Source organism: Netta rufina, assembly GCF_964035555.1.
Source record: "Netta rufina genome assembly, chromosome: 7".
Classification (NCBI taxonomy): Eukaryota; Metazoa; Chordata; class Aves; order Anseriformes; family Anatidae; genus Netta; species Netta rufina.
This window is the reverse complement of record NC_140130.1, coordinates 10079478-10099987: the sequence shown is the minus strand read 5'-3', so window position 1 is coordinate 10099987 and position 20510 is coordinate 10079478. Positions and strand designations below refer to the sequence as shown.

Below are 20510 nucleotides of genomic sequence, written 5' to 3'. Positions count from 1 at the left end.
CCTCAATCTTTATCACCGAGAGCCAGATGTCAGGGAGTGCTGGAAGCAGATATGCAAGTAATTACAGGTTCCCTGGTGATACCCTGTGCTATGACTCTGTTTGTAAAAATATTTGAAATTTCCACCAGATATGTAACATTAAAAGCATGCAGGATAAATTATGAAAAGAAAACTGGAAAGGGAAGTGGCTGAGTTGTTTAACACCTTAACTAAAATGAGAAAAAATAAGTCCATCAAAGAGCCCTAAAAAGCAAATCTATGTGCTGTTTTTTTCATCAAATATTAACTGGATCCTAAGGGGCTTTCATTATCCAGATGAAAATATTTGGCTTATTTATCAGAGTGCAGAGGCTTACATTGACATGATAGTCTTGAATGCAATCATCACGGCATGGTATACATCTGAGACACTGAAACTGGTGGGCTGATTGAAGCCTTACGTTTGGCTGTGATCCTAGAAACCTGGAAGCATGCGTTCAGCTCCTCACACTGCGTTCCTGTAGCACTTCATTGAGATCAGGGCTTCTGCTGGTAAAACTCATTTCACCGGGGTCTTTGATTCCTTGCGTGCACTGTGTGGTTGCTATCAGGTTACAAATAAAAATTAAAATTGCTTTCTCAACTGTTATCATCATAACCAAGTTCTGCTATTAGCTAGGTCTAAATGTTTTCATATATTCTGCACCCCTGTTGCCCCTTGAGATTTTTAACTCTTGTTTTCTTGTACATTAATAATTTCCTTGTATAATTGTTCCCAAGAGAATGAGCTGAAAGGATTGTGAATTAATTTGCATCTTTTAATGTACTAATAAACTTCCCAAGAAGGAAATTTCAGTCCATCCAGGTGGAAACCAATCATTTCAAATCGGAGCTTACTGAATTTCAAAGAGGATTTTTTTTCAAGAAGTTGCAAAAGAACAGTGCCCTGCATGTTAAAAGTAATTAGAAAGGAAAAACATCAATTTTAGAAAAAGCCCTGGGTCATTTTTTGCTGCAGTATAGAGTTCAGAGGTGTTTAGGAAAATGACTATTTGTTCTATTTAAACAAAATAAATAGCAATTTCTTGGAGGTTGAGAGGTTTCATTTTTTCATTGAAAAATATTTTAAAACTGTTTTAGCTTTTCTTATCATTTGGTGTAAATAAATAATTCATGCTATAGGCTCCAAAACACGGATCAAGAAAAAGAAACATCCTTTTAAGTACAATTTATTCAAATAGAATCTTCAGTGAACCAAATGTTCTGTCTTCTGTATTCATTTATAACTATACAGTGTCAGGTCCTTGTTTGCCAAAGCACTCATCTTCATTTATCTTTGAGCACTTGAGTAACCAAAGCACTGCTCCTGAGAAACTAAAGCAACTGCTCTGAGCATGTGCTTTAAGTTAAATACATTAGAGCTGCTGCTCCAGCTAGGATCATAGCTTCTAGTTACCCATGAGCTTCAGCGATGTATTGAACTGGGAATTCGACGTTCAGGCTTATATACCTTCATGTATTTTAACTGCGGTTAAATTCAGAAATAGAAATGAATGCTACAACCCTCATTTTCCATATCAGATGGAAAATATATATTTAATGGCAAACACGTGATTTCTTATCAACCTGTCTCTCCAAATTCCTTCTGTATGGCACTATTTAATGGTATCTAATGTAAAACAAGAACATGATGCTTAACGAATGCAAGTTTGTAACATAAATAGTAGGAACAGATCAAGTCAAGAGGGAAATCTTAATGGCGCAGGAATGGTCTGTCCCCTCATGCCCAAAGACGAGCTGGCGGGGAAGAAGACCAGCCTGGCTCAACAGAGAATTGTGGCTTGATCTTAGGAGAAAAAAGAGGGTTTATAATCTTTGGAAAAGTGGGCAGGCCGCTAGGGAGGACTTTAAGGATGTAGCGAGGCTGTGCAGGGACAAAATTAGGACGGCCAAAGCTCATCTGGAGCTCAATCTGGCTACTGCCGTTAAAGATAACAAAAAACGTTTCTATAAATATATCAACACAAAAAGGAGGACTAAGGAGAATCTCCATCCTTTACTGGATGCAGGGGGAAACTTAGTTACAAGAGATGAGGAAAAGGCGGAGGTGCTCAATGCCTTCCTTGCCTCAGTCTTTAGCGGCAATACCGGTTGTTCTCTGGATACTCAGTACCCTGAGCTGGTGGAAGGGGATGGGGAGCAGGATGTGGCCCTCACTATCCATGAAGAACTGGTTGGTGACCTGCTACGGCACTTGGATGTGCACAAGTCGATGGGGCCGGATGGGATCCACCCGAGGGTACTGAGAGAACTGGCAGAGGAGCTGGCCAAGCCACTGTCCATCATTTATCAGAAGTCCTGGCGATCGGGGGAGGTCCCAGTTGACTGGCGGCTAGCAAATGTGACGCCCATCTACAAGAAGGGCCGGAGGGCAGACCCGGGAAACTACAGGCCTGTCAGTTTGACCTCAGTGCCAGGGAAGCTCATGGAGCAGATCCTCCTGAGAGTCATCATGCAGCACTTGCAGGGCAAGCAGGCGATCAGGCCTAGTCAGCATGGGTTTATGAAAGGCAGATCCTGCTTGACGAACCTGATCTCCTTCTATGACCAAGTGACACACTGGGTGGACGAGGGAAAGGCTGTGGATGTGGTCTACCTTGACTTCAGCAAGGCTTTTGACACCGTCTCCCACAGCATTCTCCTCAAGAAACTGGCTGCTCTTGGCTTGGACTGGCGCACGCTTCGTTGGTTTAGAAACTGGCTGGATAGCCGGGCCCAAAGAGTCGTGGTGAATAGAGCCAAGTCCGGTTGGAGGCCAGTCACTAGTGGCGTCCCCCAGGGCTCGGTACTGGGGCCGGTCCTCTTTAATATCTTCATCGATGATCTGGATGAGGGCATTGAGTGCACCCTCAGTAAGTTTGCAGATGACACCAAGCTATGTGCGTGTGTCGATCTGCTTGAGGGTAGGAAGGCTCTGCAGGAGGATCTGGATAGGCTGCACCGATGGGCTGAGGTCAACTGCATGAAGTTCAACAAGGCCAAGTGCCGGGTCCTGCACCTGGGGCGCAATAACCCCAAGCAGAGCTACAGGCCGGGAGATGAGTGGTTGGAGAGCTGCCAGACAGAGAAGGACCTGGGAGTGATGGTGGATAGTCAGCTGAATATGAGCCAGCAGTGTGCTCAGGTGGCCAAGAAGGCCAACGGTATCCTGGCTTGTATCAGGAACAGTGTGACCAGCAGGGCCAGGGAGGTGATCGTCCCCCTGTACTCAGCTCTGGTGAGGCCGCACCTCGAGTACTGTGTTCAGTTTTGGGCCCCTCGCTACAAGAAGGACATCGAGGTGCTTGAGCGGGTGCAGAGAAGGGCGATGAAGCTGGTGAGGGGCCTGGAGAACAAGTCCTACGAGGAGCGGCTGAGGGAGCTGGGCTTGTTCAGCCTGGAGAAGAGGAGGCTCAGGGGCGACCTTATCGCTCTCTGTAGGTACCTCAAGGGAGGCTGTAGCAAGGTGGGAGTTGGTTTGTTCTGCCACGTGCCTGGTGACAGGACGAGGGGGAATGGGCTTAAGTTGCGCCAGGGGAGTTTTAGGTTAGATGTTAGGAAGAACTTCTTTACCGAAAGGGTTGTGAGGCATTGGAACAGGCTGCCCAGGGAAGTGGTGGAGTCACCATCCCTGGAAGTGTTCAAAAGACGTTTAGATGTAGAGCTTAGGGATATGGTTTAGTGGGGACTGTTAGTGTTAGGTGAGAGGTTGGACTCGATGATCTTGAGGTCTCTTCCAACCTAGAAATTCTGTGATTCTGTGGTTCTGTGAAGTCCAAAAGTCCCCTGTAATCTGCTGGGAGAGAGATCTGAAATGCTGCAGTCAGCACTACCAGGAAGTCAAAATATATTTCTCCAGCTCTAATTTGAAAAACTTCACCAGCAAAGTTTGCCCTGAGGAGAAATTCTGCTAACCACAGATGTATTTATTTTCTGCCGATGAACACAGCCGTGTGAACAATTGACAGAGACGTCATTTTTCTGCAGGAGGATGCCAGAGCTGCAGAGTTAAAAGCTTAAGTTTCAAAATTCAGAGTGACCCTATTTATCAACACAAGAATGGGCTTGTTGTGGCTCATGCGGCTTTTCAGGATTGCCCTGAGCTATGTGTAAGTGTTCTACTGTCTTGTTTAAGGTGACTGGCAATGCACAGCATGCGGCTGAAAATACCTCACGTGGTATTTCCTGAAAGATGATTCCATTAGTGGCGATCCTTGCTTCTATGGCACAATGAAAAAAAAAATTCCCTTAAGAAACTAGTTATCCATAAGAACAGATGACTTTATTCTTTGGAAATTTGTGATGTTTCTCACGGAAGACTTGACGAGAGGAGCATCAGTCTCTTTGGGAGTGCAGGCAGCAGGTCAGCTTTTCCCTTTGGGCACTGCAGCTGGTCACTGCCACCCTTTATGCCCTGGCAGCAGCCGTTTATGGGAAATGTCAGACCTGTTCCTACACCCAGCTCCTGCCTGGCTGGGGGGCAGCACCTGGAGCCTGCCCTGCCAACCTCGCTCACATCCCTTCAATCCTCAGGTCCCTTCTCAAGGGAGTTTCCTACTCTTCAACAATTTCTTATTATACAGTAATCCTTTAATACCAAATTGTATTTGATCCTGCCTAGATAATTATAGGATAGCCAGCAAATGCAAAACCGGCTGTAGGTAAGAACATGAACTACTGAAATTAAAATTATATGATTTTTTTAATGTCAGTACAAGTTTTCCTAATTATATTTTGATTTCTGAGGAAGAGTTCACCTGTTTTCAAAGCACATTATCTTTAGGGTTTTCTGTTTGTTTAGGTGGGTTTATCTTTTTGTTTATTTTTTGTTTGGGGGGGGGAGAGGGGTGATATTTTTGTTTCTTTGGAAGTGACACCTTTTTCATATACTGCCTGGAGAAAATGAAAATGTTTACTTTTTTCCAGACATCTCTTGTTGGTGCATATCAGTCCTGAAAAAACAAAAGTGGTTCCTTCAGGAATCGTTGTGTTGACATTACATAGAATAGCTGAGATTGGCAGAGACCTCTGGCGATTGTTTAAGGCAAAACCCCAGCACAACAGGATCACCTACAGAGGGTTGCTCAGCACCGTGTCCAGTCATGTTTTGAAAATCTCCACAGACAGAGACTACAAAATGCTCTGAGCAACCTATTCCACTGCAACTACCACTATACATGTATATATATATAACATTTCAGTGAAATATCTTGTATTTCGGGTTGTGCCCATCCTGTCACTGGATAACAGCCAGACTCAGTGGCTTTACTCTCTCAAGTCCCTCAGGTAAGGTCCCTCTGAATGGCAGCACAGCCAGTGGTTTTGTATCATCTGCAAACCTTCTGGGAATGTACTCTGTCCTACCATCCAGGCTATTAGTAAAGCTTCTAAACAGCACTGGACCCAACTCCAGGTGCTGGGGACACATCACATTTGAACACAATGCCATGAAGGAAAAGTGCATCAGAGTTTAAAAGCAAATTTTTCTGTGTGCATTTGGCTGCCATCTCACCAATAAGACTCGCTGTCATGCTGTTATCCATGCTTTTATCAGCGTGAGCTTGAACTACTGCAAAAGCTCAGCCAGCTGCTTTGAAGCTCTGCAGTAATATGATGCTGCACAGCGATTGAAGTTATTGCCTTCCTGTCTGAGAGAAACAAGTCATGTTACAGCGGTGCCAACAGAGAGGATGCAACCTGCTGGTTTAGACTCACAACCTCCTAGATGGTTTGGGACTTGCTTGCATAAGAGGCCACTATTTTCCCACTCATGCACAATGATTTTGTTAGTTAGAGCACTTAAATCCATTGACCACCTCGTAGAAAAGGATTATCTGCTAGCGGTCAGTTTCTGTGAAAAAGCCTCAACAGGTGAATTGCTGCCGTGTGGGTCCTTTGTGGATTTGGGTTGCTTCTGGCAAAACTATCTATTAAAGAAGCAATTTGGGACAGAGCTGGATTGAGGATCTTATTTGAAAGTCCTAGGAGACTTTTCTACATGATTACATGCTGTAGCGAGAGATAAGTTTGATTCTTTGCATAAATTATTACTATTAATAACTGAATTACAAATTTAAATATTAATTATTATAATGAATCCTTTAGTACCTAACAATTATTGAGTATTACAAACTCTGAAATAAACACTAGAAGTTGCTAAATAAACAACATTATTTGTAGTCTGAAACTGGCTTTTTTTATTCCATTGTAGGAGACCTTGGGGCTATAGACTTCAAAGCTCTGGATTTTGATTTACTCCAAAGGAAAGTAAACAAGCTTCAGAGTAAGTAGGAATTAGACCTTGAATCCCACTAGGTTTGGCCCTCTCACAAGGAATTTCCATGCTTACGTAGCATGTTCTTCTGCCTCGTTCTTCTCACTTAAATTCTATTTCACAGTCCTATGTGCCAGTGCATTTTAGACCTCTCGCACATCTGATCTCTCTTATCTTACTTTCATTTCACAAAGTAGTAGTTCACTATGTTCACTTTCTAACGGTTTAAACAAGGAAACTCTAAGGTGTAGAAAGGCTAAGATCACAATCCTCAAAAGTTTATTTGTAACTCTCATCCTATTTTTCTACCTCATTCTGTATTCAACACCTTTTCTTTCTTGTTACATTTGTCTTTGATCCTGGCTCAAGTCTCTCACAGTCTGTTTTACTTGGCTGTGAAGAACCATGCCCATATGTAGCGTTGAGGCTGAAAGAAACTACAGAGCTGTAGCTGGAGCAGGGCTGGAGAGGGGCTGCCAAAGCAAACTTAGGGCTGCCAAAAGAATTCTCTTCTGAAGAATATCGTGTTTCTCGACAATGCCTGGTTTATAGCTCAAACTAGGGTTAGGAATAGCATTGAAAGTCTGAAATGCAGATGGGATGGGGCTAAAGAAGGTTTGGCAAAGGTGAAATAAGTCTGACAAGATAGTTTTTCTCCTAGTAATATTAAGGGTCTGGACTGAACAGCGCCACTGACCTTTAGCTCAGCCTAGGGTTTAGGGTCAGGGCTGGTGGAAAGACCAGAGCTCCAGCTGGAGCAGAGCTGCCAAAGAAAAACAATGGCTGCAAAGAGATTAATCCCCCGGAATTTTGCCAGAGTCCAGGCAAGTGCTGCAGTGGCTTTTTAGGGCTCAATTTAGGTCTAGGGTTAAGCTTGGAAAAAAAGCTCAAGGCTCCAGCTGGGCTGAGGCTGGAAAGAAGCTGCCAATGGAGAATTAGTTCATCCAAAAGTTCACCCACAGGGAATGTGTAATCTCTAGATGGGCTGGAGTGCCCTTGCAAGGCCCTGTATTGAGCGGAACTAGGATTAGGGCTGGAAACATGCATTCCTCGAGGCCCTGGAGTGTGTCCAGAGCAGGGCTCTGAAGCTGGTGAAGGGCCTGGAGCACAAGGCCTGCGAGGAGCAGCTGAGGGAGCTGGGGATGTTTGGTCTGGAGGAGGCCCAGGGGAGACCTCATTGCTCTCTGCAACTGCCTGAAAGGAAGTGTGGGGAGCTGGGGTCGGCCTCCTCTCACAGATAACCAGTGATAGGACCAGAGGGAATGGCCTCGAGTTGCTCCAGGGAGGTTCAGGTTGGAAATGAGGAGACATTTCTGTCAGAAAGAGCAGCCAGGCACTGGGACGGGTTGCCCAGGGAGGTGGTGGCGTCACCATCCCTGGGGGTGTTCAAGGAGAGGTTGGACGTGGTGCTTGGGGACACGGTCAGTGGGTGACACTGGTGGTACAGTGCTGGTTGGACCAGATGGTCTTGGAGGGCTTTCCCAACCTTTACGATTCTTTGATTTCTCTAATATAATTTCTCAAATTTCTCACTCGTTTATTTTCACAGAGCTGACGCCCTCTGCCGGCACACGGCGGCACCTGCCGGGGCCAGCGGCGCCGGGAGCGCTGCCCGTGGGGAGCACCCGGGCGGAGACGGCTCCCGGAACCCCAGGCTCCGTGAGGCGCTGCGGGGCGGGGTCCGCCCTCAAAATGGTGCCGCCCTCAAAATGGCGCCGCCCTCAAAATGGCGACGCCCACAAAATGGCGCCGCCCTCAACAGGGTCTCCACTGGAGGCAGCTTCCAGAAGTTTCTCTGCCCGCGTTAAAGATGGCTTCCCGGCGTCCTGTGGACTGCGTGACGTCACACCTCCCCCGCCTCCCGGAGCCAACGGTGCGTGCGTGCTCTGGAGTCACGTGGGCTGAGCCAGCCAGTCGGCGTGGGCGCGCGGGCCGGCGTTGCGTCATTGTGCTGGCGGCGCGGCGCGGAGCGGGGCGGTTACGCAGGTGTGGGATGGGGGCGGGCGGCCTCGGGGGCACCGCGGCGGGACCGGGACCGGGACCGGGACCGGGACCGGGAGCTCCTGACTCCCAGAGACCGCCTCTGGCCCGCCTCGGGCCGGCTGCCCCGCGGGGCGAGAGCCTGGGGGTCTGGGGGCCGGGCCGGGGCCGTGCCGCCTGTTGAGCTCTGCGCTGCCGCGTTCCTGCCCCTCGCGCTAGAGGCGGCTCGCTTCAAGCGGTAGCTTCACAAACAGAGAGCGCACCGCAGGCTCTGGGAAATGCGTTACGCGGCGGGCGCGGAGGGGGTGGGGCAGGAGGCGGAGTGTCGGCCGCACGAGTGGGCTGTCCCAGCCGGGCCCACCGCCGACGCTTCCTAGCAGCGAGGCTGGTTTCTGCCTTCGTTTTTCCGTTCTTAGCGTTAAATTTCCAGCAGCGCGGGCACTCGTTTCTGGTGCGTGATTGACGTTTGTTATTTAGAGCACGCAAGTTGCGCTTGGCAATGTATGCCTGCGTTAGGAAGGGTTCTTCGAGAAAAGCGCTGGGAATCGGCGCGTCTGGTTACATCAGAACTGCGCGAAGTCACGGAGTAGCTGGAGCAGGAAGGGCTTCCAGCCCCTTGCATGTGACACGCAGTACTCGTGGAAATAGGGTAAAGGTGCCGTGTTACACGGCCTGGGGAGCCTGTAGGCTGCTGTGCCCGCACGCTGGTGATAGCTGCATGAGTTACGTCAGGGCCTTCTGCTCAGGGCCTTCTGCTCAGAGCTGCTACGGAGTAACCTGAGCTCCTGTGCTGGGTGTGACCTTGACTGAAATCTGACTCTATAAAGATATTTAATTCATCAAAAGAGCAACTTAAAAGGAAACAACCTTTCCTAAAGCTTTTTCCATCACGTGCATTACACTGTTTAGTCATTTGGTGTTATACCTGACTGAAGTTTATGTAGAGTTTGGAAGATCTTACGCTCTTTGAAGGAAGAATGCTCACGCAATGCTTTTCAAAATAAAAATTAGTTGAGATAATTCAAACATAAATACGTAAAGGCTCTTGGTGATAACTTCTGTGTAAGAAATTTAATGTGTTTTTCTGGTTTTTGGTAAGCACCTTGTTGCAGAAGATAACCAACAGAAATGGAAAACAAATACGGATGGAATAACAGTTAAATTCTGGTTAAGAATGTTCTAGTTCTCATTACAGTACTCAAGAATCAGGATCTCTAATTATATATTACTATTATATGGCGTAGAGTAGTTGAGAATAAGCAGTAAATATATGGTTTTTGTGTGAAAACCTTGTAACAAAACTAAAACACATTTTCTTGTGCACTTGCAGGAAAGCTGTTAAACTAAGCAACCATGTTGGCTGCAAGGCTGGTGTGCCTGAGGATGTTACCATGCCAGGCGTTGCGCCCCACCATTACTCAGGCTTCCCCAGCATTGAGGAATTCCAGTATAAAAGCGTACCAGCTGTGGCAGCCTAACCAGGTAAGGTAGATGTCAAGGGGCTGAGTGTTTTGCCAAGAGAATTGCTTGGCATGGAGTACCTGTTTTGAACACTCCTAAACCTTTGGCTTGTTTGAGAAAGCTACTGTTACTTAGTGAAGGAATAACAATAATCATAAACAGAATGCTTAAAAGTAATTGAAGTAATATTTTCCATTTAAATTATTAGCAAAAAGAACCTGAAGCAGGTAATTAGCATTGGGCAAGCCTTATTATGCAAGGTGGGGAGAGCAAAAGTTCTACCTCTTCCTAGGTCCTTGTTTGCTAGTATTTTTCCATCTTAAATGTTAAGTTAAATGCAAAATTTATTTTCAAAAACAGTAGTCTCAGTATGTCTTTAGAGCCGTTGCCCAGGCCAGAGTAATTCTTGAAATCTAGCAGGACTATCCAGAGTCTTACTGGCAGTTTCAAAACTGAACTGTCATTATCCAAAGACTTCATGGAGAGAAGGTAGTTGAGTCTCCTTTCTGTTTTCATCTTATGCATAGAAAACTCTTTTAAGCACCCTAAATTGCAGGCTGTGATTTTTTTGCTTGTTTGTTTTGGTGGGGTTCTGATTTTTTTGGTGGTTTTGTTTGTGTTTTGGTTTTTTGCTTTGTGAGGAATGCTACATAATTATAATGGTGGAGTTAGATGTTGTTAGGTGGGGGAAAAAAAAACTGCCTGAAATGCTTTGGTAGACTTCCTGGATTTTATTGCTCGATCAGCTAATGCTTGTAGTAATGCTTGTAGATCTCAATTTTTAGTATTAAAACAAACTTGCTACTTTGAGCAATCCCTTGGTCAAGTGCCCATATAATAATATAGAAATTTCTGAGCAAATGGTTGACTTCAAAAGCAGTTTCTGAACTTAAAGTAGGAGTTCTTATACCTCTTGCAGATTGTGAAGGGTTCAGTAGAGCAACGTGCCTTATTTGCTTGGAGCTTGTTAGCCATAGATCTTTAGTTTATCAGCCTTCATTCGACGTTTGTTCTTGAAATCAAGGTTAGATACAAAAGTGAATTCACACTGCTCTCCCAAATTCAGTGGGCAGGAATGTTGTGTTATTTTTTTTTTAACATAAAGTTAGGTAAATAAAGAGTATGTTTTTACATGAAAAGTAAAATAAAGCCTTATGGCCTTGCTTAATACAGTGGGAGTAGAATAGAAATGCAAACATTAAACTTTTTTTTTTAGCAGAACTGTTAACTTCAACTTCTGCATTGGTTCTATACTGCTGTCTGTAAATGTCTCTTACAGTTTCCTGAACTTTAATATTCAGTTGTTTTTCTCTGAACGTTGTTGTTTCATGTACTTGGGAGGGAAGCACAAATAAATTAACTAGCAATAGCAGGTGTAGCAAGTAAATGGCAGTGCTTTGGTGTGTTAAAAGCAAATTGCTTTCTCTCAAAAATGGATTGTTATTAATTTGTCAATACAGTTCATCATAAAGAATGTCTCCTGTTTTATTTCATTGAATCTGTCTTATTTTACCTTTGAATCTAACAGTGTTATGCCACTAGAGTAAGAACCGGTGTAAGGCGTGGGAAAATTGGCCAGGAAATTAAAGAAGCAGCATTTGAGCCATCTGCAGAAACTGTGCTTAAAGGTAGGGTAGCTCTGCTTCATATACTCCCAATCTTTTGAAGCTTATCTTAAAACTTCCTTGAAGAAGATGGTTTCCTTCAAACCACTAAGGAGACTGAAAACATTGCTTAGTATTTTAAATTTACTAGCAATTTGGAGACAGTTACTCTGCTTGTCTTTCTCTGTAATGTTCAAAGCTGGAAATACCTCACAGTTTCTCACAAGACATTTGTTGTTATCTCTGCTTTGAAGTGCTATCAGGAACTATAAAATCAAACTTGGCTGCTTCTTAATGGAGACTAGTACTTCCTTGGTTACAGGTGTCTTTAAAATAATGCTAACACTTTGCTCCAACTACTTCTTATGCTGTTTCAAGGAAGTATTCTGCTCTGTGTGGAGTTTGCCAAATAAGGGGGGAAAAAAAGAAAGAAAAAGGCCTAGGGTGCTGTAGGCATGTAAGGTATTGGTGTACTATGCTTGCTGGTCCATTTAGTGTGAATCAGAGCTTTTTCTCAGCAGGTCACAAAGTGATTGGTATTAGTAGTTCAGCAAGACTTGTAAATGGATGTTAGCAGGACTGAATTGGTTAGTAGAACATACATAGATTGAGAAAAGAATACCATGGCTATAGCACACTGAGGAAGAATGTACACAAAGAAGTGCACAAGTGACAGCATTTGGTTTCAGCTGATAAATACTTTTCTGTGTATTGTGACACAGAAGTAGTATGTCTAAAAATCAGACAGTAGAAACTGATGGTAAATCATGCCTTGTTGCCTGTGAGCTTTGTAAGTCGCATCTGAAACTGACGTGGTCTAATCTAATGCTGAAGACTTGACTGAGCAAATGTTAAAGGTAGATGAATGACGGGAAAGGAAACAATATCTTATGTCAGAGGACTTGTTAACTGGCCTTTGTGTTAGAATTCCCAGCTCTTAGTGTAATAAAGGCCAATAAACTTGCCATGATACTAGCTGATCTCAATTCCTACTCTGTTTTATGAAACTGTATGGTGTTGGTAAGCTTAATCTGGAGCGTTCTGTGCATAGCTATCTCAGAAATGGTTACACATTGACTTTCAAAGTTAAGCGGAGCTTTAATAAACCTAATATGGATCAGGTATTACAGATAAAAACAAAGCCATGTGAGAATGCTTTTAACAGTCCAAGAAAAGCATTCATGAGAGCATGATTTTTCTTCATACAGTTGATCGTCTGGGAAAATTCATTGTTGCTGGAGGGGCTGCTGTTGGCCTGGGGGCCCTCTGTTACTATGGAATGGGCATGTCCAGTGAGATTGGAGCTATTGAAAAAGCCGTGTGAGTAAGAGAGCTTATTTAAGTAAAGAGCACTTGGAAGTGGATCTCCCTCTTTTTTTCTGCCCCTTCTTTAGCTAGTATCTCCTAATATGCATGTAGTTTACCTTTCGTAATCTCTGGACAGAAAGCCTTTGCTTCTGGCTGTGCAGGATTTTAAAGTATATAACTGAAAGGAAAATTTAAATAACTCAGATTTAAATAGATACTGATTTATGTGAATTCCTTTGTTTAGCTAAATTTGAAACTGGAGGTGTGCCACATGCAAATAATTCATAAATTATGAAGAGTAAAACAATTGTTAAGACCACTTTGCCTTGTGTTCCTCTGAGATTATTCATTAAACTTTTACACATTTCCTTACAGAACACTGTATTAAGGAGTTTCCTTTGAATACTCTACTTATGTTGGTTTAAACTCTTAAACTTTTGCACAACAAAGCCTCGCTGATGACAGCATCTAGTTATGTAGACTTAAGTCAGTTACTGGTAAGCATAGGTGTGGGAGAAAGTGATGCTGGCAATGTCTTGATTTGCTTACTCTACTATTAGTCACTTCCAAATACAAATGTGTTCATTGTACTGAGGAGCTCTCATTTGTGTCCAGTTCTGCGGCTATTGTTAGAGCTCTCCAAATGACATGCCTGGCTTGTGATACCAGATAAATGTGCACACAGTGACTCAGCATTCTGTAAGCTGCTCTGCAGGCTGCTTACTGCCCAGTACATAATCTATAGACAATTTTCTTTGCACTCATTTGTTGTGTGTATACACGACTCTATACTTCTCCATATTTAGAAAAAAAAGATATTATTTCGCATGTAAGCTTCCTCCTGTGTATACTTTCTCCTCAGAATTGAACTATGATTAGCATTCTTTGTAAATCACAGTGTTGCTAGAATTGTTACATAATATCTGCATGTAGTGGGGGAAGATCTAAAAGTTCAGACTCCTGTTGTAAGCTGAACTCATGATACAAGTTGCTAAACCACACAATTTTATGATACTTCACTTTTATCCATAACTATGAATATATTTAACAGCTTGGATGTGCTTTTTTTTTAATTGGTCTTCATTCTGGTGTCGATAACTGCATAGATATGTACAACTACTTTTTTTTTTCAGTATTTGGCCACAGTATGTGAAAGACAGAATTCACTCTACTTACATGTACTTTGCGGGAAGCATTGGCTTGACAGCAATGTCAGCTGTTGCAGTAAGCAGATCTCCGGCACTCATGAGCCTTATGACAAAAGGCTCTTGGCTGGTAAGCTCACGTTATATAAAAAAAAATTCACTGAGAAATGACCCTAAATGTTGTGGTTGATAACAAAAATGCTAGAAGTAAACTGTTTTGTGAAAAGGAAGGTGGAACTTTGCTTATGCTCTTGTCCTTATCTTTAAAGATCACAGATGTTCCCTAATGATATTTTGTGTTTTATAATTCGATGCATCTAATTGCATGCTGATGTGCACCTTCTGTACCTCATCAGTAGCGTGTTTTTGACAAACTGCATACATAACATAAAATGCTGTGCTCTGCTGACCAGCTACATGTAAATATGAACCTGTTGCAAGTGGCCATTTGAGGTTAGCGATACTATTTCTGTAGCTTTCTAAAAATGGAATTAGTTTCTTACGCATTTGTACTCCTCCCTGTGCTGTTTTGTGTAACTCCTCCAAAGCTCTTGTTTGCCAAGGCCAAAGTGATACTGGTAGGCAAATCATCCAGGCAAACTGCTAACAGAATCTCTGTTTCCTACATATTTGGTGTGCTAAGTGTAGCAGAATAGTAATAGTTAAATGCTAACCTCTACACAGCTTTACAGAGATCAAATTAATTATGCTCCCTTGGTAGTAAACCGAAGTTGTATGTTTCTCTAATCAGTTGGCTAGCTGCTGCGTGTTTTTTTCAGAATGAAAAGTAAGAGGAGGCAATGAGGTTTTAAAAGGCGATAGTAAAAGCATGTGAACTGAATACTGGCTTTGGGTGGAGAAATGTACAAGGAAAAAAAATAAAGCTAGTCTTGCAGGTACTTTCATGAAAATGGGATTAAATGGAGGAACTGTATGTTTTCCTTACACGAGTAAGAGATTCTTGCCATCTCTCACTAAACTTGGATTTCTAGCAGACTTGGTGTAAGTAAAATGGAAATTACTGCAAGTTAGAATCTGCAAAGATTTTAATATCTTTTACTAGAACAGTCAAGAAATTGACAAATGTTCAAATTATGACTTAGCATAATTCCAGAAAGAGCAGTTTATTGACTTTGAGACTAGGAGGTTCAACAAATCATGTGGTAGAATGGCGATCATACATTCTTAAGCCAACTTGAGCTCTCTTACTGCTGTTCTTACAGGCAATAGGTGCAACTTTTGCTGCTATGATTGGTGCTGGAATGTTGGTCAGGTCCATATCCTATGAAAATAGTCCAGCAGCTAAACATCTTGCTTGGATGATGCATTCAGGTATGTGGCTATAGTCTTCATTATAAAATAGTATGTTCCTGTGTGACCGCATTCTTACTTGAAGAAAACTGTTGATACTATAATAAATTACTATGTTCTGCTGCTGGAGACTTGAGATTTTTCAGAGACCACTGGGATTTCTTAAGTGTCCTTAATGTACCTATAATTTCTCATACTCTTGTAAAAGTCATGTTCAAGTAGAAATTGAGGTACGTGTTGGATAGAACTGATTTATTAATACCTGCTTTGGTTTTGTGACTGCTTTCTGGCACTATAGCTTGTATAAGCACTGTTGCCTACACTTACTGAAATTCATCTGTACAGGATATGAAGATATTTGGAAACTGATCAGAAAAATACAGTTCTAGTATTAAATAACAGCTTCTTAGATACACATTCCCGTCAGGTTTGTAAACCAAAGATGGGTTTGCAAGAAACAGATCGGTGTCTTACTGATGTTGCATACTTCAAATAATAATTAGACAGACATGTTAGGCATGGAAACTGTACTAGATCTCTAGTAGAATTGTACTCTAGAGCTGAAGTAAATTAGTTCTAGAGTACAATTACTTTATAATGAATTTACAGAGTACAATTAAAGTTTCTGTTAAGAAGTTGAATTTATTTCAGTGATGTGTTATTGATCTAGTATGACATTAACAAAACAGGTATAGGTTTCATGCAAGACTAGCAAAAAGTCTGACTTAATTGCTGGACTAATTCTTACTGCAAAAATCTGTCCTGACCTTCAGTTTTGAGCATTCCTATGGCTATTTTGTAGTTGATTAGTCCATTCAAAGTGTCTCTTAACAGCTGTTTTTGAAGAGATCAGTATGTTGTTTGCTGTTAAGCTTTCTTCCAAAGACAAGCTCGCTGAAGTACTCTCCAAAACTAGAGGAAAGTAGGTCGCTGAATTTAAGATTGTGCACCTATCTAGAAGGTAGTGCGATAAATTGGCAAGTGTGTGTGCTGGTGTTCTGTCATGTTAAGTGGATTAGTTTGAGTCATGACTTGAAACATTGTTTTGGCAGGTGGTGTCTTTACCAGAGCTGTTCCAAACCTTACTGGTTTTGTGTTCCTTTGGCTAGGTGTCATGGGTGCGGTGGTGGCGCCACTAGCCTTCTTGGGTGGTCCTCTGCTGATCAGAGCTGCCTGGTACACAGCTGGAATTGTTGGAGGGCTCTCAACTGTGGCCATGTGTGCTCCAAGTGAAAAATTTCTGAACATGGGAGGACCACTTGGAATAGGCTTAGGCTTTGTTCTGGCCTCTTCAATTGGTAAAGTATTATTTTAACTGTCAGAGTAGCTTATAAACTTACACTGCTAGGATGGGAAGCTCACTTTTAGTTACAGGCTAGCCTGTCAGTTCATAGGAGAAGATAACTCCATTACGCTTCTTGAAGACAGAAAGTGAATTTATGATTCTGGCAAGTGTTAATTTGATGAATGGTTGACAGTAATGGTTTCTATTGATTAACTACTGGCAGTGAATCAGGAGAACAGTAAATGTTACCCTAGCTTCTGATTCACTTGTTCTTTTCCCTTTTATGTTTCAGGGCATTCTTGTATGAAAGTCCTAGGAACACGAGTACTTTCATGTGAAGAAAAGTATGCACGATTCCTTAGGGTGTTCAAAATTACTGTGTTGGCTTCTATGAGACATCTTCTGTTGGTGCATTAAAGTTCCTTGAATCAAAAATGCACTGTAAATTGAGAATTGAATAGTTACTGAAAAACACGTGCTAAAGGAGTTGAAGTTTAACATTACTCAGAGTAGCAAATACAGTAGCTTTCATCAAGGCTATTTTATGTTCTTCTCCAGGGTCCATGTTCTTGCCTCCTACTTCTGCTTTTGGGGCTGGCTTGTATTCAGTAGCTGTGTATGGTGGATTGGTACTCTTTGGCATGTTTCTGCTGTACGATACACAGCATGTCATCAAGCGTGCAGAGACTCTTCCCTATTACGGAGTGACAAAGTATGACCCAATCAATGCGTAAGTATTCCAATCTCACTGTATGTGCAAGAATCAGCTTTGAGCTGTATGGCAGTATGTCTTACCATAAAGAGCCAGACCTTTGTTTACTATTCAAAAGTGTGTCGCTATCAAATGGAAGAAATCATAGGGTTTAGGAACATAATGTGAAAAAAACTAGTGGAGTTAAAACTGAAAGTATCTGACTGAAATGAGAGAGACAGGATTGAAAATGTGGTGTCATGTCCAGTAATACTGGCTTCCTAAAAAGCACTTGTTTTCTGCAGCATTGTTGAGAGGATTTACAGTTGTTCTCTGAAAATACCTCTCAGTATCAGCTGAGATGAAGTATGTTAACTCTTCTGAAGTTGCTTAATATTTACTGGTCTTTATCACTCTAAATAAGAAAAACAAATGTGATACGGAAAGATGGATTAATTGACCCTCACTAAAGAGCAAGTCTGATGAACAAGTAACTGCCTTACTGTACCTGTTGTACTGTATCTGATCTTAGGTGAATTGTTTATCTCCTTGCATCTGGCCTTCTGTCAGTAAAATAGAACACTAGTTGTCTTCTAAATTCATGGAGACAAATAATTGATGATAAAGCATAGAAATAGAGGTCTCCTATAAGAAAAGCATAGTCTCCGTTAAGATTTTTTGCAAATAGATGCTGCTGGCAGAGATGGTACAAAAAAATAAAGGGGTGTTTCTACTTAACTAGGGTAGAGGACATGGTAGAGTAGAGTTTTGTTAGAGACCCTTGATGGATGCTTTTTTTAGAAGTAAATGGTATGAAGTGCAAAATAATACTTTTTATGTTCAACAAGATTAACTTTCATTTCTTCTTTCCTAGGTGCATGGGTATCTACACAGATACACTGAACATCTTCATTCGGGTGGCTACCATGCTTGCTGGTGGTGGAGGTGGCCGTAGGAAGTAAAGCAAGACTCTTCGCAGCTGACAGCCAGGAGTTCTAGGTTGTCTACCTAGTGCATATACTAAATAAAAACTTATGATTACAAGCACTTTTGCTGCAGGTCAGAAGTTTAAAGCATTTCAGCATATTGTTTAAGTGCAATGTGATTCAAACTTAATAGTGTTTCATCAAACACCTTCCAACAATGTGGACTGCTTGAAATTGTACATTATTTGGGGAGAGTAAATTATTTTAAATATATATGAGTAAAATAGTCGATATTCTTAATGGGTTTGACAGCAGTTCAACTTTTGCTTTCTTTTTCTACTGTAAGTACGTAGTAAAGTAAATAATTTCTGTAAACGGGTATCCTATGTGCAGATAAGGACGCAAGCTACTTCAGGAAATGCTGTTCAGATGCAACAGTTTTCAGTTAAGTTGTAGACATCATTTTATTTGCATATTAAGAAGAACTGAATAAGTTGGATGTGGTATTGAATGTGACAACGTATTTTGCTGCTTAGGCAGAAATTTCAGAAAGGTTTGAGCAATTTTCAGAAAGACATTGGTCACCTCACCCACCCAGTCCACCAACATACAGAAGGCAATATGAGGAACCTGTGACGCCTGTCCCATGTAAAAACTGTGGTCTCCTTCTGGGGCACATGAAAACTCCATGTCTGCTTTCCACTGTTTTAATGTTAAGTGGATATAACAACAGCTAGGCTCTTTTGATACTAGATTTATCAAATTGTTGAATAATGATAGAGGTGTGTCTTTCTTCCAGTGACTAAATTTCAGTATTGCAGATGAAGCACCATTCTTCAGAACATTTTCCACTGTTCATCTCCTCTCACAAGCTTGTACAGTTGACACTAAAAAGGAATTGAGGACTGCTTGCTGTAAAGCCAAGTATCAATTTACCATTTTGATATATGCTGTAGTCTGCCTCTAACTTTTCCAAATTGGTGTGTTTAGTACAGTTGAAAAGAAATGTTCCAATAGGTGGAATTGATTTAACATTAAGACATGCATGCTTGCTGAAGTACATCACGTTATGTTGGAAGATGGGGCAAGTTCTTGGGCACAAAAAAGTTTGAGCTAATACCAACAACTCGGACTTCCATTTTTCCGGTGAATATGCTATGTTTATGTATTCTGGGAAAAAATAAAATTCTAGCCTCACAAGTTGATTGCTCTTACTTCTCATGTGTTAATATAATTTAACTAACTTCACAGTAACTCAGTTAAGAGTACTGTATTTTTTTGGCTACAAATTCCTTTGTAAGAGAATCCTCTGTTTTACAAAATAAAAATTTAAAAAAATCCCCAAAGATGTTTTCCAGTTTCACTGGTTGCCATCTTTTATGGATGTTTCCCCGATGGAAGATGCTGATCTACACTTGCTTCAAGTGATCCTTCTGGTGTGTCCTGTTGGCTATGGAATACAGCCAGTACTGCTTTTTTCTGTTTACTGCAGTATTTTTAGTTTCTTCAGTCACAGGGAAAAACAGTGGACTGTGAAGAGACTTGTTGCACAAAATCCGTTGTGACCAAAGGTCATACAGCACAAACGAGCTCATGGCACTATTTTAAATGAAGGAAAGCTTTTAGTACTTCGAGAAGGTAGAAATTTCAGGATCACATCACGTTGTAGGTAAGTTTATAGGATCTTGGTCTTTTCAAGTAATTTCATACACAGTGGTATGTGTAAACTGATTTAGAGTAACTATACGTAGCAGTATAGTTGTCATCAAATACTGTAATCTACAGGAAGAGATTCTAGGGAATCTGCCTTATAACAAAACTAAAAAAGTAATATTTGTGCCTGTAACTAAAGAACACAAGCCAAGCTGTTTTGGGGTTTGTTTGTTTTTTGATTCAGGGGACAAAGCTTTAGAGATTGATTATGAACCACAAGGGGGATCGTGGATGGTTTGAAACAGTAAGGTGTAGAACACAACACTACAACAGGAAAGTCGAAAAGCTTAACAACAAAAAAAAAGTGCTGAATCATGAACACTCTCATTTGCATTGAGTCTTGTGGGAAGATGCAATTTGACATTGGACTCCAGCAGGAAAATACTCTGGTGCTATCTAGTGTGGGTCTCCAAAAAAACGGGAAAATAAGTTCTTTTATATGTGAAGTCCTAAGGAAAGAACCAAGGTTTACCTTACTTAAGATAGCCCAGATTTGGGGAAAAATAAAAATCTTGATTTTGGTTTGATAGGCACAAGAACCTGGTGCTCATTTTGCAGTGACAGCATCTGTTAGGTTCTTGTGCTGGTTTACTGTCATGGTATTCTTAAAATGCTAACTGAAAACTTGAAGACTTCCTAGAACTAAAAAGAATAGGTTAGTTTTACAAATAAAACTTATTAGGATGCTGTTGTAAGTAGTTCGGTTTGTTTCCTTAAATTGAGAAGTACAGTTTTAAATCAGGAGTTTCTCATAAGTGAGTATTAAGTTCAATTAAGTATATCTTACTCCACAG

At 41.8% G+C, this 20510-nt stretch overlaps 1 protein-coding gene across 2 annotated transcripts; it reads left to right on the top strand.

The window, feature by feature from the left end:
- The first annotated feature begins 8152 nt into the window (after nt 1-8152).
- GHITM (growth hormone inducible transmembrane protein) lies at nt 8153-19349 on the top strand. 2 transcript variants are annotated; one of them, XM_084290307.1, is made up of 9 exons: nt 8153-8278; nt 9603-9754; nt 11262-11361; nt 12546-12657; nt 13779-13920; nt 15014-15122; nt 16211-16399; nt 16945-17116; nt 17952-19349. In XM_084290307.1, exons 2-9 carry the CDS (start codon nt 9626-9628, stop codon nt 18037-18039), a joined length of 1041 nt encoding a protein of 346 aa, XP_084146433.1. In that variant the 5' UTR covers nt 8153-8278; nt 9603-9625; the 3' UTR covers nt 18040-19349. The 2 variants fall into 2 exon arrangements, with proteins under 2 accessions (XP_084146433.1, XP_084146434.1); XM_084290308.1 differs by lacking the exon at nt 8153-8278 and adding an exon at nt 8596-8723.
- Nucleotides 19350-20510: the final 1161 nt, after the last annotated feature.

Excerpts from the sequence above, each read along its gene's own strand:
- GHITM (XM_084290307.1), top strand. The coding sequence starts at position 9,626 with ATGTTGGCTGCAAGGCTGGTGTGCCTGAGGATGTTACCATGCCAGGCG. Across the intron at positions 9,755-11,261 it reads AGCTGTGGCAGCCTAACCAG|TGTTATGCCACTAGAGTAAG; the intron begins GTAAGGTAGATG and ends TGAATCTAACAG. Across the intron at positions 12,658-13,778 it reads GGAGCTATTGAAAAAGCCGT|TATTTGGCCACAGTATGTGA; the intron begins GTGAGTAAGAGA and ends TTTTTTTTTCAG.